The sequence below is a fragment of the Amyelois transitella genome, chromosome 18 (assembly GCF_032362555.1).
Source record: "Amyelois transitella isolate CPQ chromosome 18, ilAmyTran1.1, whole genome shotgun sequence".
Lineage (NCBI taxonomy): Eukaryota > Metazoa > Arthropoda > Insecta > Lepidoptera > Pyralidae > Amyelois > Amyelois transitella.
The window spans coordinates 5,546,911-5,563,588 of NC_083521.1; the positions used below are offsets into that span (position 1 = coordinate 5,546,911).

The window sequence follows — 16,678 nt, forward strand, 5'->3', positions numbered from 1 at the left end:
AAATGTCTAAGGCATCCACCGTAATTTTTTCGAAATTTGGGTAACTTATTCCAAGGGAAAAGTTCAACTCCGATAAGGCAGTCCAAACCGCCTTCAGAGATTTTATTGATTCCTGTCCGAATGCTTTTTTTTAGTAAAGGGATCAATGAACTGCCTATGAGATGGCAAAACTGCAAATATAATAATGATAAAAAAAATAAAATACTTTGATTTAATAAAAATATTGAAAAATGTGGACTTTTTGCTCCACCTATACCAAACGCAAAAGAAGACTTAAAAGAATTTAAGCTGTACTTTTCCCGCCATGTTTTGAATTTAATCTTAAAAAAGAAATATTATTTAAAAAATATCTAAGGAAGTTGATTACCTATCCAAAATTAGCATTGAAAAACATGTAAGTAGTGTTAATGTTGTTTTTGTATGTAGTAAAACAATATCAAATTGGTAGTTAGTATATAAATGAGATGTTAATCGTTATTATCAAGCTTATTTGAAAGTATTCTTGTTTTTTATGACAGCGGTGATGGCTAAGTTAATAATGCTATATTAGCTGTTAGACCTAGACATTGGAAAGGCAAAATGTCTTAAAATAAGCTCGATAACCTCGAACCCAGCTGGCTGTAAACAGAGGGAGCATTAACCTGCAGCGTGTGATCGATACCCGGCAACGCACCAAGTTCAAGTTGGCGCATCGCCATGGTGACTGTCGCCAAACACCACCGGACTTAGCCCTACCACACCCTTTTTTGCATAACTGCCTTGAACGCTTAGGTTGGTAGACGACCACAAATTCCTTTAATACGTTGTTAGAAGTGGTACAAACAAAAGCAGTACACGATCAACGTAAGTTTTACTTAAATATATTATTTTAATTAACTACTCACACTAGGCGCACCCTGGGCTCCTCTCCATAGAGTAACCGAGATTACTTGGAGGAAGAGAATTACATACATACATAAAATCACGCCTCTTTCCCGGAGCGGTAGGCAGAGACTACATCTTTCCACTTGCCACGATCTCTGCATACTTCCTTCGCTTCATCCATATTCATAACTCTTCATGAAAGCTCGGCGGTTTCGGGTACTTTGGAATTATTTTTGTTAATAAAAATATTTCTTAAGCCCGAGTCTGAATCTGTTCTTCGTTTGGCCTACGAATGGTTCGACTGTTTTGTCGACGACTGGTTATAAAATGACCAGTCCAATCGGTTGAATACGTATAGAACGAAATATGTCGTTGAATAAAGCAATGATCGTCTGAGAACAGTTTCAGATAATGATATTAATTTTGTCTCTGCCAACCCCTCCGGGAAAGAGGCGTGATTTTATGTATGTATGTATATTATTTTTGAATATTCTAGAAGATGAGGCTAACAGGTTCTCGGACCTACGTCAGGCCGACGCCTGCACCGAAGATGCCGACAGGCCTCGTTGAACTAATGGAAGACCTTACAAGAGACGTTTTGAAGAACAATCCTACTGATGTTTACGAATTCTGTGCTGGGCATATGCACAAGTTGCTGGAGATAAGAGATGGACCCTGTAAGTTAAACATCGAGTAGATCAAATTCTGATAGTTTTGGTACTTATTGTTTAATAGGATCCTATGTATAATCAATTTCTACCCTTTACTTTTTACAAGAAATAACGGCTTATTTACGAAGCGATTTTAAGCAATACAGCAACAATCCTTATCTAATTAGATACCTTAAATATATTATGCATTTAATATGGAATAATATTGCCATTTACAGCATGTAATTTAAATGAATATTTTTGAAGATATGGCAGATTTTAAAAATAAATAAATCGCGGTTGCGGCGGCACTCCCTATAGGAGTTTGTCAAAATAAATAAGTAAAAATGTAAAAAATAAATGCGGTTGACGAATATACATAGACATTCTGTAATATATTTGGTATCAGCATGGCACCCGTGCGAAGCCAGGGCGGGTCGCTAGTTTATTTGATAATATAATGCTAAATTTATTTTTTCTAGCTCTCAAACGACCTTTAACTTTAGAAGAAAAAATAGCTCGTGCACAAGAAAAAGTTAAAAAGAGGGGTGAGGCACGCTGGAAAAAATATCTAAAAGAAAAGAAAATTAAAACCAACCCTCCGCTACAGCCAGCTCATGAGAATAAGGCACGTACAGAAGAAACCAAAATAAAGTCAGCTTCACCTAAATCTATATTGAAGCCTCCAATATATCCTGACCTAAACACAGATAAAACCCCAGAAATAGAAATATCTCATGAACCGGGGGATGTCTCGTCAAACAACGTTGAAGTGAGTGAAAAAGTACATACTAATAATATTGTTGAAAATAAAGAACGCGTTGATGATACAGAAAAGACCGGGATTTTGGATATGTCTCAAACGATTGATAAAACTTGCATTGACAAACGCGATAAAATACATGATAATGAAAATGAGGAATTAAATCAGCAATTAAGTGATACAGAAACCACTGGAGATTCAGTTATGCAAACATCTATTAATGATACTCAAATCATGGAATTAGATGGCAAACTACATAACAGTAAAAATGATGAGCAATCCGATGAGGAGAATAACACGGATCCAAATAAACATACATTCACTAATAATACATTTATTACTGATAATACAATAAAAAATGTTGATAATGGAGAGGTATTCAAAGATGAAAAAAATACCAGAGATCCAATTCCGATTGAAACCGGTCACGATACTCAAATCGAAGAACTGGAGGATTACTTGCATAACATTGGAAACGTTGATAACAAAAATTTAATAAATGATACAGAAAAGACCGGGAATCCAGCTATTCCAAAATTTGCTCATGATATTCAAAATTTTAAAGTGGAGAATAAAACCAATGGTTTTGAAAGTAGACACAACTTTAACCATCCTGAAAAGGTCGTGGATCCAGATAATTCTAAATCTATTGAAGATATTAATAATGACATGCTTGATGCCAACAAAATTCAGGTGGTTAAGCTATCCGATATTGTTCATGATAATAGTTCTGTTAAAGACACTGAAAAGTTGGAAGAGCAAAACGAAAGCAAAATCCCAATTGAAGAAATAGAGATTAAGCTAGACGTAACTAAAAATGGCTTCGCTGATATACCAAACATTTTGTACATAAACGATAAGCATGTAAATAAAGAAGACGATGAAAACTCAAATCAAGAAATTACAGCAGAGTTAGAAATTGATTCAGAGAAATCAAAACAAGAGATAGAATGCCATACTTCCAATTCCATAGCTGACATGGGAAGGCTTGTCAATACAGCTATTGGGGTCCTTAATACCATAAACGAAAGTCCAAGCCAAAATGCAGCAACAGAGGATTTGAATGATACTGGTCGAAAATATGATTTCATAGACGAAGAAAAAGAAAATTTACTAATGAAGGTTCCATATTATTCTGAAATAAAAGACACTAATAATAAATCAGCTATCAAATTAGATGCTGATTCAAAACATGAAAAATCCAAATATGATCAAACTGAAAGTTCTATGATTGATAACTCCGTGGAAAATCTGCAACAAGCTCCTGTTTTTGAACATTCTGATATCGAGGAGACGAAATGTGAATATATAATTAAAAAAGAAAAAAGAAGTGTTACCACTGTTCTACCTGTTGAGGAAGGAAACAATCAAATTGTAGGAAACAATGGACCTGTTAATATTTCAGATAAGATATTAAAGGATGATCTTGAAATACCAATACTGCGCGACACTAAACTTATTAATGAAAATATCTACGAAACTGGTTTGAGTGTAAAAAAAGACCACGAATTAACAAATCAATCTGATAACTTATCGCATGATAAAGGTAATAAATCAAACTGTCTATGGGATGGAAATACGAGAGATCCATCCGTTGATGTAGTAGATATATTTGAAATTAACAATGATTTAGAGGAAACAAATGAAGGAAATATTATAGAAATAAGAATAAGCCAAGTAGCTGAAGCTTTAAATAATGAAGTACCTTTAACTCATACCACTAATCTAGAAACATTCGAATCTGAATCACCCTCCATTTCTTTACTGTATGTTGCAAACAATCAAGCTGATATAGACAAAAAGATGCCTCAAACTCACACATTATCGAATGACAAAGACACTGATTTCATTATATCCAATATAATGTTAACAAATGTGGATGACATAAATACCGCAGACTTTTCAGGTGGGACAAAATCAATGAGCATTGATGAGAGTACAGATGGATTTGATAATACCAGTCTGATAGAATCAGGCAGTTCTGATGTGACTGATGACGCATTCATCAATAATCTAAACAATCATGACATGGACTTGGAAACAGCTGCGGTCACCATACAAAAAGTTTTCCGCTCATTTCTATTTAAAAGCAGAGCTTCAACATTTGATGATAATGATGAGAATATATCATTGGATGAAGATAATCAGAAAAAGGTAATGTTTCATCATTCACTGTTTATTTTATTTTTTCAGTTGTGTTTATCGCCATCAAAAAAATGTTCATGTGGTACTTACCTTTACCTAACTACCACCACCATATTGTGTTGCAATTTTACCCTAAGGACGCATACAGTCATTTCATATTAAAAGCAGGACATTTGGTTACATTTTGATTTAACAAATAATTATCAATACAGTCTTAATTAACTTTGCAAATTTCTTAAAATTATAACAATTAGTTTAATCTTAACAGTGATGTTTTGTTATTTCTAGTACGAAAATATATTATCTTGATCAGGGGATGCTCGATAGTGCAGTGATTAAAATAATTCCTATATTTTGCAAGGCATGTTAAGCCATTGGTAGTTTAACTGGTGGTTGTGATGCTAACCGTGAGGAAAGCTTACACTTACAGTGGGGCTAATCACGAATTTTAGCGTGCATCCTCACTACTCTGTATAGGAGGAGTCCGGCGTATGCCTTTGACCATGGATCGTGGATTGGGTAAATCAGGTTTTAACACCCTATCTGACCTCGGCAACCTTTAAAGAGCATGGTAACACATCCATTTGCCTGAATGTGCAGGTTTTCTCACGATAGGTTCCCTCACAGTAAGAGCATCGGTTGGGTGGAATTCGAAGCCGTGCCTTTTTTTGCTGCTTCACGTATTTTAACCGGGCAGGTTGCCTTACTGATTCTACCACCGACGCACAGGCTATTCATGAATGTTGATAAGGCTTGTCATACCCTCATAACCTCGCTATCTATCACATAAGTAAACTGAAAAGAAGGAGAGAGAGAGAAAGGAGATAAAACACCGAAGTTGGTGAATAGCCTTATCGGTATAAGGAAGAGCTATATAAAATAAATCTTTCGTACTGAAGCACATTTTATGAAAAAGATAACTACTGATACTTTACAGGTTGAACTGGAATTTCAAACAAATATAAATAAGGAAAGACGAGGTATAAGTAGAATGGATACAGTATTGCAAACGGTTAACGAAGAAAAATCATTGTCTCTATCTACTGACGATTCTTCAACTTTATCAAGCGCAGCTACGACTATTCAAGCCCATGTTAGAGGGTTTTTAGTGAGAAATAAACTGCACTCAAATAAAACAGCTTCAACAAACTCACTTGCCAATTCCGACGGCCACGATGATGGGGATATAGACTCTAAAAATAAAACGGTGCTCAATATTCACATTGTCCCTGAGGGTGAAGTTTTTCTTAGTAGAGATGAAAGTATGGTAACCTCGATGGATTTATCTTTAGATGGAAGTCCACCTTCTTCACTGAATTTACATCCGTTAGGTTACGATAAAAATGAACGAAGGAAACTGAAAAGAGAAGATGCCATACAATCTATTTCACCACCTAGTAATAATAGTGGGAAACTAAGTGAAGATATGGATTCCGTAAAAGATATGTTAATCACTGAAAGAGAACAGCACGAAAATGATAAGTCTAAAAACGATAACATGCACAATCGCCCGGGTAGTGGTGACAAGTCTCCGACAAATAGTTTAAATATTGTAACTGTCATCGAAGCTCATAAGCTAGTTGATCAAGAAAGTTCAGAAGTAGACACGGTTGCACCTAGTAAGACCACTAAACCTTCTTTGATAAAACAAAATTCAGATGAAATGGATGTAGTTACTCCATTTGAAGATTCGTTATCCGATTCTAGGAGCACATCAAAGTTATTACATTCCAGCGAGTTTCACGACATTGTCCTGCCCACGAAAGTATCTCGGAGTGACGCAACTGTCGTCAGTGGTGAGTGAAGACATCTTCTATTATCAGGTGATAAATCTTTCCCTTCTATCAAGGCTATCGCATGAACTGCTTAGTTCTGCTTAGGTACAAGTCTATCTAGGTAGTTCTTGGTAGATTTTTAGAGCCTTGGCAAACGTAGAGTATTGTATTTAGGTAGTTAGATAATTAGTTATATCTCGTTTTATTTCTATGTACATAGTAGAGCTAATCGTACGTGGGATAGGAATTTATCTAATATGTAGACTTGACTCAGAACGTGACGTAGTATCGATAGATTCTGTCTATTCTGCTATAAGAAGCTGCAATTCGGAAGATCTATATACAAAAATATAATTAAATATTTTGCAAAACCTTGTTTCAGAATTCAAGAACGTGCTGGTGTACTTTCTACTTTGGAATAACTCGTAATATCGAAAAGAGCACTAATAGTCAAGAGCACAAATTAAAGTAAAGAAAAATAAAAAGAATAATATCTTTATTTTTGTTTATTATATTACATGGTTACGGGTGTCAACCAGAATCTTAAGATAGAAATCAGGCATAGGCAAATATACCTAAATGCTGTATTGTAGACATATTTAATTTCTACAATAGAGCATAAGAACAGCGCTTGAATTTTATAAAATTCCCTGTAAAATACCTGTACATATTATAAAAACCCTCGCCGCCTCTGTCTGTTCGCGATAAACTCAAAAAGAACTTGAAGAATATTCATACAGTTTTCAACAACAAGTAAGGTGATCCCTGAAGGTTTTAGTGTATAACAAGTTTAGGTTTTGTTCAAATTGATGATATTGAACATGTCAATAAAAATTACTCCCATCGGGAGATTTCCTCGAAAACGCTGCTTAAACCATTTGAGTTACAACAAAACAATGTATGGTGAGAGTGAGACTAGCGAGGGTGCATAGCTGATACCGAAATATATTACAGAATGTCTTTGTATACTTGTTAACAGCATTTATTTTTTATATTTTTACTTATTTATTTTACTTTTTAAATCTGCCATATCTTCAAAAATATTCATTTAAATTACATGCTGTAAAGGGCAATATTATTCAATTTTAAATGGAATATATATATATACCTACATTTTGCATTTAAAATATATATATATATATAGCGATTTTAAGCAAAAAAGAATCAATCCTTATCTAATAAAGTACCTTATATATATAATATATATAAGGTACTTAATTAGGTAAGGATTGATGCTTTTCAATCCTTATCTAAATAAGGATTATATATAGCAGGTATACAACATTAAGTACATTATTTTGATCTATCTCGTAGAGTTCTGCCAGCGTTTGCAATGTAAGCGCAAAAACATATGTTTATTTACGACTTTATTATAATCTTAAAATTTCCAGTGGTTCTAAATAAATATTAGTGTTGTTAACCTTTGCTTGTGTCATGTAGGTAAGAAACTATATTTATTTATTTACCTGTCAGTCATTGACAGTTTGACAGATATAATAAAAGAATCTAGCCAAGCCCGGGACACAATTTCCGATGTATGCGCATAGCGCTAGTATCGCACGCCCCTATTGGCTGCTTGTGCCGCTATATTTACGGCCATGTTTTTAGTCTTTCGCTCAAAATAAATATGGCGACTCCAAGTCAACAACACCAGTTCAAAGTTAACAAAATTTTCACAAAAATTGATTTCAGTAACAACACAGTGCTAATGGATCATTTTTTTATGTTATCCTCGCTTTGGAGTTTAAGTTAAGTTACGAAACTGTATCTACAAGTAGCGATCATCGTGTTTTCAGTCTGGACAATCGAAAAGTGGTAGGTACTGTCCTAACCGTTAATCAAAACTATCAACCACGGGGTTCTTGTAAGTAAAATACAGCATGCCAATAAACATACCTCACAAATAATAAGTCTCTTCATAACTTATCTTCATTATTCATATTAATCTATTATTTCTTGTATGTAGTCTGTATGTAGTTTATTACACACTAATATCTGTTAGGTACTTTTACTGCCCACCCGGTTCCATGTTTTACTTCTTACTAATTATTTTCAGCACTTTATATGAGACAGGTTCAAATGAAATGAAAAAAGTTTTGAATTTCATGAAGACAATTTGAATGACCACAATAGACTATTTGACTTTAATAAAAATATACATTTCTTTTATTTTATGTCATCACATCAGTCTTAATATTATTTTTTTGGAGCGATTTGTAATAACGCGAGATAAAAATATTGCATTATTTTAACAAAATCCGTCTCCGAAAATTAGGGTTTTTTATGCAGCTGTTACGTGACTAAAAACGACCGTGATTGGCTATTTCTATTATTTATTTATTTATTTATTTAAACTTTATTGCACAAAAAACAAAAATGTACAAAAGGCGGACTTAATGCCGTTTGGCATTCTCTACCAGTCAACCAGCTGACCAAACAGAAAAAAACTTTTGGTTGGTGGTGCGATAAAGTGCACATGCATACTGACAAAATACATACATTACAAAAAAAAAAATGCGTAAATACATACAAGATATACATACAAGATATACATACATAATATACACTATAAATACATATACATACATAAAATATATAATTAGGATGACCCATCATAAATCTGCCGAAGAAAGAACCCCTTCACAGCATGTTTGAACGCAGAGCGACTAGGAGCTCTCCTAATCATTTCAGGAAGAGCATTCCAGAGCCTTATAGCCTGAACCTGGAAAGATTTCTCCAAAAAAGTAGACCGGAACAGAGGAGTACGCAGAGTCAGGTTGTCTGAAGAGCGAAGAGAACGGGAATGGGTGGAACTCAGAAGCGGGAATTTAGATTTTAAGTAAAGAGGAGAGTGAGCATCATTGAGTAGAGAGTACAACAAACAAAGAATTCTGGCTTTACGACGTTCAGGAATAGGAAGCCATGATAACTGCGAACGAAAAGAAGAAATATGATCGTATTTACGGATATTAAAAATAAAGCGAATACAGTTGTTGGCTAATCTGTCGAGTTTAATGAGAAGGACTTGAGTAAGATCGCAGTAACACACGTCGGCATAATCAATAGTAGGAATGACTAAGGATTGGACGAGGGAGATTTTGGTTCTCAGAGGAAGGAAGTTCTTTAGTCTATAAAGAGAACGAAGCATACCAGTTACTCTACGGCAGACCTCAGTGACGTGAGGAACCCAGCTAAAAGTTGAATCGATCTGTAGTCCAAGGTCTTTTACGCTGGGGCAGTAAGGGATCGTAGCATCATTAAATTTAACGGGATTGATAGCCTCGAAATTAATATTACAAATTTGACGATTATTATGACGTAAATTACGCATAAACAGACTGTGGATCGCACCGTTCCTTGGTGTTCGCTATTATTTTTCAAGATTTTATAAGTGTTTTATCGCTCAGGATTGCTCAGATAACATAGGTATTTAAGAATGGAAACCAATTTCGAGAAAGCTGGCAGTCGAAACCTACCAAAAGTGGACACCATAACGGTTGGCGTCTTCTTCAAAGACAATCCAGATTTCTATGCCATATTGCTATTGCCGAACTGAGGAATGTGAAAACATCAATGTAAGTATATCTTGGTAACCATTGATCTTAGATCACTACTTAAATTATTATTGGCAAATCATATAAATAACACACAACTTGTATACGTAATTCTTGCAGTTGTGTGAAAAGTTTTAGGTTATGTCAGTTCAATCATTTTATATAGTTAGTTTAAAATCAGTTTACTTTTTCAGGTCGGCAAGAGAAACGTATGGCGATAATGCTATTGGCTATGTACAACTGCGCCGCGAATCTGGTTTTTGCACAATGAAGTGCAAGATTTGTTTCCATTGGCACAGAAAAAAACAGTTACGTAGAAGTTTTTATTTTTGTATTAGTGCATTGAGGCACTGCACAACATTTATAGAAACTTATTTGAATAATTCTCACACATATGTCGTGGCAGGAGTTAAATAAAATAAGAGAGAATCAAACCTATTGGAAACACCAACAAGCTCTGTATGATATTTATGCGAAATTTACGTCATTGTATGCCATGGCCGCCATATTGCTAAAAGTCGCGTTTATGCGGCATATTTGAATATTGCATTTTCTTTTTCGATTTTTTAATAAAACAGCTAAAATAAAGACAGAAAAATATAAGGGCTCCTTATAAACAAACAAATACCTTAAGATAGTTTTTAGAACTTTGTCAAATAGCCTATTATGTCTTGCAAATCGTACCATTTCGGAAGCAGAAGTAGTAAAGCAAGAGAAACGCTTATGGTGTTTGCTAAGTTAAGTGATGTTAAGTTACGTTGACTTTTTAACGCTTACCTTGTATCCTATTTTGAAATTAAAACTATTTCTAAATAACGATTTACGAAGATAAATATTTTTATTTATTTGTTTAAACTTCATGCACGTAAAATGTACAACAGGTGGACTTAATGCCACAAGGCATTCTCTGCCAGTCGAACCTTTGGACCAAACTGAGATGGATGTACGGGTAGTGCGATAACTGTAAAATAAAAAATTATATAAATATAAATAATAATAGGTTACTTAATACACTTGCATATAATATATTACAAACATAAGTATGACTAAATATATATATATATATATTAGGGTGTCCCAGGCTATAAGGGCGATTTTTTTTTTTGGGAATTTGGGTACGCATACCCTCTATTTTTTTTTCGATTTGACCCATAAGTCTTAAATATGAAGTATTATTGCAATCTGATAATAGTAACCCGTGCCGACTTAGCTTCAAAGTTTGAATCTGAAAGCTAGTATGGAGAAATAGGGAAGATAAGGGAGATTTAAGAACTTAATTTCAATTCAATAAATAAAACATAGTAACATCAGTAAATAGTAATAAGGGCTTTATTTTTCATATTTCCTTTTCAGAGTTTGCTTTTTACAGTCTGGATATATCTGCCTGTATTTTTGTACGCAACGTAATAAAAATTGTTTCTTCTCCTCTTCGACAGTGATCAAGCCATGTAAGTCTTGCATCAACTTGACTGCTCTTTCGGCGGTATCGTTTACTGCTCTTAAGATCTGTACCTTCATTTTAGCTTGTTGAAATGAAGCATTATTTGACCACAAAGAAGGAGACTCGTTGAAAAAGCTGTCGTCAAGTTTCAGCCGAGTGAACAAAGATTTGCTTTTGGCGGAAACCAAGTCTTCGAGTTTTTTTTCATAGAGTGGGCCACAGAGTTCTTGTTTTGATGGCATGTACCGTTTCCCAAGAGCTGATGGAATCGTTTTGGACAAGTTAGTAACCTAGATTAGTCTCTTGGTCTACACTATCATCAACGAGAGACAAGATAGACACCTCGTCGGTCAAATACCACAAGTGCTGACAGAACTTCTGTAAAGCTGCCTTTGAGATACTTTTGTCAATTGCCTCGTAAGCCTTCATGGCTTTTAAAAAGCATGTCCTGGTAAGGAGCAATCACTGCCAAAATACATTGCAGCCAGGGTTTGACGTAAGATGTGACGATGAATAGGCAGACGTCAAGGAGGGCTTCCTTTTCCTTCTTTGCGATTCTGAATTGCGTGCTTAGAAATGATATTTTTAGAGAGTAAATAGCTCTTGCCATCCACCTAGCTTGGCGCCTGCAGGCCGTATCTTAAATTTATTTTCTGTATCACCGCCAAGAAACTTTATTGAAAGCTCTATTAATTCGCGATAGTCGTCTCTAACAATATCTTTAGTTAACTCACTCCGGTAAAACACTAGCAGTTCAATAATATTTGCATCACTCAGACAAGAAAAAGCTTTTCTTTATGACTCTCTATTTTCTCAGAGTTTATGTTTTTCCTGTTTTCTTGGAATTTTTTGAACAATTGAATGTGAGGGCTTGTCGTAATTTGGTTGATTTTAGTTTCGAATACACCTTTCAATACTAATTCGTATACATGATGGCGACATGCAAATGTAAGCATTTCCCTGTCTTATTTCTGTTCCAGGAGCATACAGGCGCCATTAATGCGACCTGTGTTTGAAGCAGTAGTATCACAGCACAGCATCTGCACTTTGTCTTCAAGATTCCAGTCTAAAAGAGCATTCCAAACAGCTTCTGCCTGTTCACGACCTGAAGAGTTGTCCTATTTAGGTACAGCAAGTAGTTGTTCTTTATCATCATATGTAATAAGTATCGGAAGACGTTCTTCTTTACATTTGCGTGAATCTAAAGCGGGCAACAGCTTCCCATCCCAGTGGACGGTTACAGTATCTGGTACCTTGTTCTGGAAATCAACTTCAATTGCTTCTGCGCGCTCTGTTCGCTTTTCCGTACGAACTCTTTAAATTGTTGACTTACTTATTAGAAATTCGTCAATGTTATGCCCAAGAGCTTCAATTGTTGCTTGTATTATATAAACAGAATTCCTCATACTTATCTGACACCGATCTAATGCAGCAACCAATTTTGGAGTTATGAAACTTTTCCTTACAGAAATATTAGACTCAGGTCGTGTGCTCTCAACGGATATAGGAATTATTTCTTGTGTACTGTTTTTTTCAGAATCAGATGCGAATCTTCTTGAGGAACATGAGATGAAGTTGAAGGCAACAGAGTTAAAAAGTGTTTAGCACGCCGTTTATGCTCTTCAATGCTCCTAACTCGCGCCTTTTCTTCTTTTTCGGCCAGTTTTTTGTCTACTCCAGCTAAGTGACCAGGCCGACCTGGCTCTCTCTGTCGCTGTAAGAAGATCCTATCTTCGTCAATCTTTATTAATTGAAGCGCATCAACATGTGCAATATCAAATAAGTTGTCTAAGTTCGTAACAAAATCTTGTCGACGCTGCTGAAACACATTTTGCTTTTTTTTAGATTTTTTTTTTGTAAATCCCTCCAAACTTGGTATAAATTAACTAATTTCTTAACGCAGTTAGGAAAAGATTTAGTTGGAATACGCGCCTTTTCCCAACAAATAATGCACTCACGAATAGCTAGATTTGCACTTTCATTTACACTTAAATTCACTTCACGAATATTGTAGAATAGAACTGCGAGTATTTGTCCATTTGAGGGAAGTTTTGAACCAGTAATTTGATGTTTTACGTTCCCTATTAAGAAAATATCCTTTTTTGAACTGCGTAACTCCATCGACATCTTGGTTGAAAGAAAACAATGCGTTCACTCATAAAACAAACAAGTAATCACATGAATGTCAGTATGCTCGCTGCCGCGCGCCTAGTAAACAAGTACCCACATTTCCCGATGTAAGTCGGCACGGGTTGCCGTGGTTCTAAGTAGATGAAATTTTATATACGGTAGTTTTGACATCATTCAAACAAAATTAGAGGGTATGCGTTATAAAAAAACAACTTTGATTTTTTTGGGACACCCTAATATATATATATACTCCATATAAAATAAACATACATATACTACATACATTGGATGATTGTGTAAAGTTTAAGGAAATCTACTGGTCAAAAAGAAGATCATGGACTTGCTCCCTGAATGCAAATCTATTAGGCGCCTTCTGAATAGATTCAGGAAGAGAATTCCACAATCTGATGGCTTGCACTTGGAATGAATTCGACATGAATCCCAGGCGGTGAGCAGGAGTGGCCAGAAGAAGGTTTTCAGAAGAGCGAAGAGATCGAGCGTGTGTAGCGCTTAAAAGTGGGAACTTCGATTTAAGATAATCTGGAGCACAAGGGTCCTTGAGAATTGTATACAGCATGGATAGGATTCTAGCTTTGCGACGAAGAGGAATAGGCAGCCAACCAAGCTGAGAACGAAAGGAGGAGACATGGTCATATTTTCGTAAACCAAATATGAAACGAATGCAATTTGGTTAGTCTATCCAGCTTTAAGACAAGTTGCTGGTTCAAGTCACAGTAACATACATCTGCATAGTCAATTAAAGATAGGATAAGATAAGATAAATAATGTATTTTTGTTTTATTTTTATAAAATAAAAGTACGTAAATAAGAAACCCTAGCAGCATCTCCTTGATATCGAGTTGGTACGTCACTAGCTTATCGACTTTAGCTTAGCTTGCAATCACTAGTGACAGTTGCGACATTAGCGCTTTGCGCATAAAAAGGAACTAAACGGTGAACCAATGAGGATAGTACCTATATTTACCCCATAATAATCTGTGCAGTTGTTGTAGGATCCAATATCATTTCTACGGTTAACATTTAATAAAGAAGTTTACTTTTGTCAAAATGCCCTTGCCACCAGCATTAGCTGCAAGGTTGGCAAAGCGTGGAATCCTTAAAGGAAGTAACAGTGACGAGAATACCGTAAACCAGGATCGTCATCCTGTCCCAGCCAATGAAGAGATTATAGCCGAGGATTACGATAATAAACCTGAAGAAGCCGGAAATAAGGAACACTTTTGGGCCGGTATAGAAGGCGTCAATGTTGATCCGATTAAGGGACACAAGGGTTGTCCAAATAAATATAACATTTATCACGAGTGCTCAAAATTTTGTGTTAAAACATGGAAGCAAGGTAAAGTGATGCTAAATGAGACTTATTTGGAAAATAAAAACAAAGTATTAGAAAAGTGGCCTCTACCTCCTGGTTGGGAAGAAGTTTATGATGAAGGAGTTGGGCAACACTATTTTTGGAATATTCAAAATAACTTAGTGTCCTGGTTGCCACCTGGTCATCCTAAGTCTGTGGTTACTGAAAGTGCAGCACATTTACGTGAAGAAAGGTTATTGAAAGAGGGAGATGAAAGTGATAACACTAGTGAGGAGTCTGATCAGGAAGTACCTCAACAGCCTGTCAAAGAGAAGAGGCGTGATCGGCGGGATAAGATTAGAGAAGTACATCAAAGGAGAGATAGGAATAATAAAAGACAGAAGACCAAAGATAATGATTTAGACCCTATGGATCCTGCAGCCTATTCAGATATACCCAGAGGGAACTGGTCATCTGGATTAGATTCTCATGTGAAGACTGGTGTGGACACTACTGTGTCAGGCCCACTGTTTCAGATGAGGCCATATCCTGCCCCAGGTGCTATCCTTGCAGCCAATGCTAAAAAGCAACAGTCCCCGCCCCCATCTCCATAAATTGTTCTTATTAACACAAGAAATATATTGTAAGGTACTTTTTAAAAGTTATTTATCTATCATTTGATCAAGACATTGAGCATTGTTGTTAATTTAATAATAAAAATAGCCATCAGTAGTTTATTTTTCTGTCAATTCATACTATCCCAACAAAAATAATAAATGAGAAAGATGTTTATCAGTAAGAAGCCCCTGAAGCACTTTAATTGGGTAGTGACAGTTTGTATTAAATTGCATAATCTAAAAAAAAACATTTTCAACATTCCCAATGGGCAATAATTGGGAGGTATCACTTTGTATGAAAATTGAGCATTAATTTTGTCATAATGTTAATAGCTGGTACGCCATTGTATAATCTACAAATATCAGGTATTCGAAATCTATTTTTACATGTGAATTGGAAATATTTTATGCTAACCAACAATAAAGGTAGCCTAGGTTGTGTAATGGGTGATAGACCTTTACTTTTCCTATAGTATGTGCCAGTTGATTCTATTCCCATGTAGATTGTAAAATTTTATCAAGGGAAAGGTTTCTTTTAGGAGATGTGCATTTGTCACTGAACTGAATAAAACATTCCAGCTGAATGTTGCCTTTTTTTGGAGTATTTTCCAGACTATCCTCTGATCCTATCCTGGAAACTTCCATGTTAAAAAGCCTATATCAAGTGTTATATGTAAGTATCAATCTTATTATGAGTGTGCAGTCTCTTAATACGAGCACTGAAATCCTTATATGGGGATTCAAGTGCTTGTGTCAGGATAAACGGAGCGCACACTGAGTGGTTTAAGATTGAGAAAGGCGTTAGGCAAGGATGTGTTGCGTCACCGTGGCTGTTCAACCTATTTATGGATAGTTGTTTGACAGATTTGAAAGAGTCTGAAAGTGGATTAAGGATGAATGAGTTACTCGTCAAATGTCTGCTCTATGCCGACGATCAGGTTATACTGGCGTCATCAGCGGAAGAGTTACAGGAGATGGCAAACTGTATGCATGAAGCTTTAAAAGAGAAAGGAATGAAAATGAACATAAGTAAAACTAAAACACTGGTTTTTGAAATGGAGAAAGAAATGACAGCATGTATTATTTTGATTGGAGGAGAAAAAGTGGAGCAAGTGAAAGAGTTTGTATATCTAGGATCAAAGTTTACATCAGATGGCAAGTATGATAGTGATATTGAAAGGAGAGTGAACGCAGGGAACATGGTGAATGGAGCTTTGCATGCCTTTATGGGCAGTCAGAAACTATCCAAAAAGGCTCGACTGGCTGTGCACATTGGTCCCGACATTAATGTATGGGAGTGAAAGTTGGGTATGGCAAAAGAAGCATGAAAGCAGAATAAATGCAGTGGAAATGAGAGCGTTAAGGAGTATGATGGGTGTGAAATTGAGTGACAGGATAAGGAACAGCGTGATAAGGGAATGTTGTGA

The 16,678-nt window shown here is 35.6% G+C and overlaps 2 protein-coding genes and 1 pseudogene across 5 annotated transcripts; 2 read left to right on the plus strand and 1 right to left on the minus strand.

Annotated features, from left to right (window-relative positions):
• The first annotated feature begins 638 nt into the window (after window positions 1–638).
• On the plus strand, window positions 639–6,969 carry LOC106143493 (uncharacterized protein PF3D7_1120600). 4 transcript variants are annotated; one of them, XM_060949147.1, is made up of 6 exons: window positions 639–843; window positions 1,361–1,541; window positions 1,997–3,823; window positions 4,184–4,431; window positions 5,360–6,218; window positions 6,580–6,969. In XM_060949147.1, the coding sequence occupies exons 2-6, from the start codon at window positions 1,364–1,366 to the stop codon at window positions 6,624–6,626; spliced, it is 3,159 nt and encodes a 1,052-aa protein (XP_060805130.1). In that variant the 5' UTR covers window positions 639–843; window positions 1,361–1,363; the 3' UTR covers window positions 6,627–6,969. The 4 variants fall into 4 exon arrangements, with proteins under 4 accessions (XP_060805130.1, XP_060805127.1, XP_060805128.1 ...); XM_060949144.1 differs by having other exon boundaries at window positions 1,997–4,431; XM_060949145.1 differs by having other exon boundaries at window positions 1,364–1,541; window positions 1,997–4,431.
• A 3,865-nt stretch (window positions 6,970–10,834) lies between these two features.
• Window positions 10,835–11,802, minus strand: LOC132902813 (uncharacterized; annotated as a pseudogene).
• Window positions 11,803–14,251: 2,449 nt separating this feature from the next.
• Window positions 14,252–15,371, plus strand: LOC106129191 (polyglutamine-binding protein 1). Its single transcript, XM_013327687.2, has one exon. The coding sequence runs from the start codon at window positions 14,391–14,393 to the stop codon at window positions 15,246–15,248; it is 858 nt and encodes a 285-aa protein (XP_013183141.2). The 5' UTR covers window positions 14,252–14,390; the 3' UTR covers window positions 15,249–15,371.
• Window positions 15,372–16,678: the final 1,307 nt, after the last annotated feature.

What these genes read in the sequence shown, in the direction of transcription:
- LOC106143493 (XM_060949144.1), top strand. Translation starts at nt 1,364, where the DNA reads ATGAGGCTAACAGGTTCTCGGACCTACGTCAGGCCGACGCCTGCACCG. An exon ending in GGAGATAAGAGATGGACCCT is followed by an intron (nt 1,542 to 1,996) that starts GTAAGTTAAACA and finishes TATTTTTTCTAG; the next exon opens with CTCTCAAACGACCTTTAACT. An exon ending in TGACGCAACTGTCGTCAGTG is followed by an intron (nt 6,219 to 6,579) that starts GTGAGTGAAGAC and finishes ACCTTGTTTCAG; the next exon opens with AATTCAAGAACGTGCTGGTG.
- LOC106129191 (XM_013327687.2), top strand. Translation starts at nt 14,391, where the DNA reads ATGCCCTTGCCACCAGCATTAGCTGCAAGGTTGGCAAAGCGTGGAATC.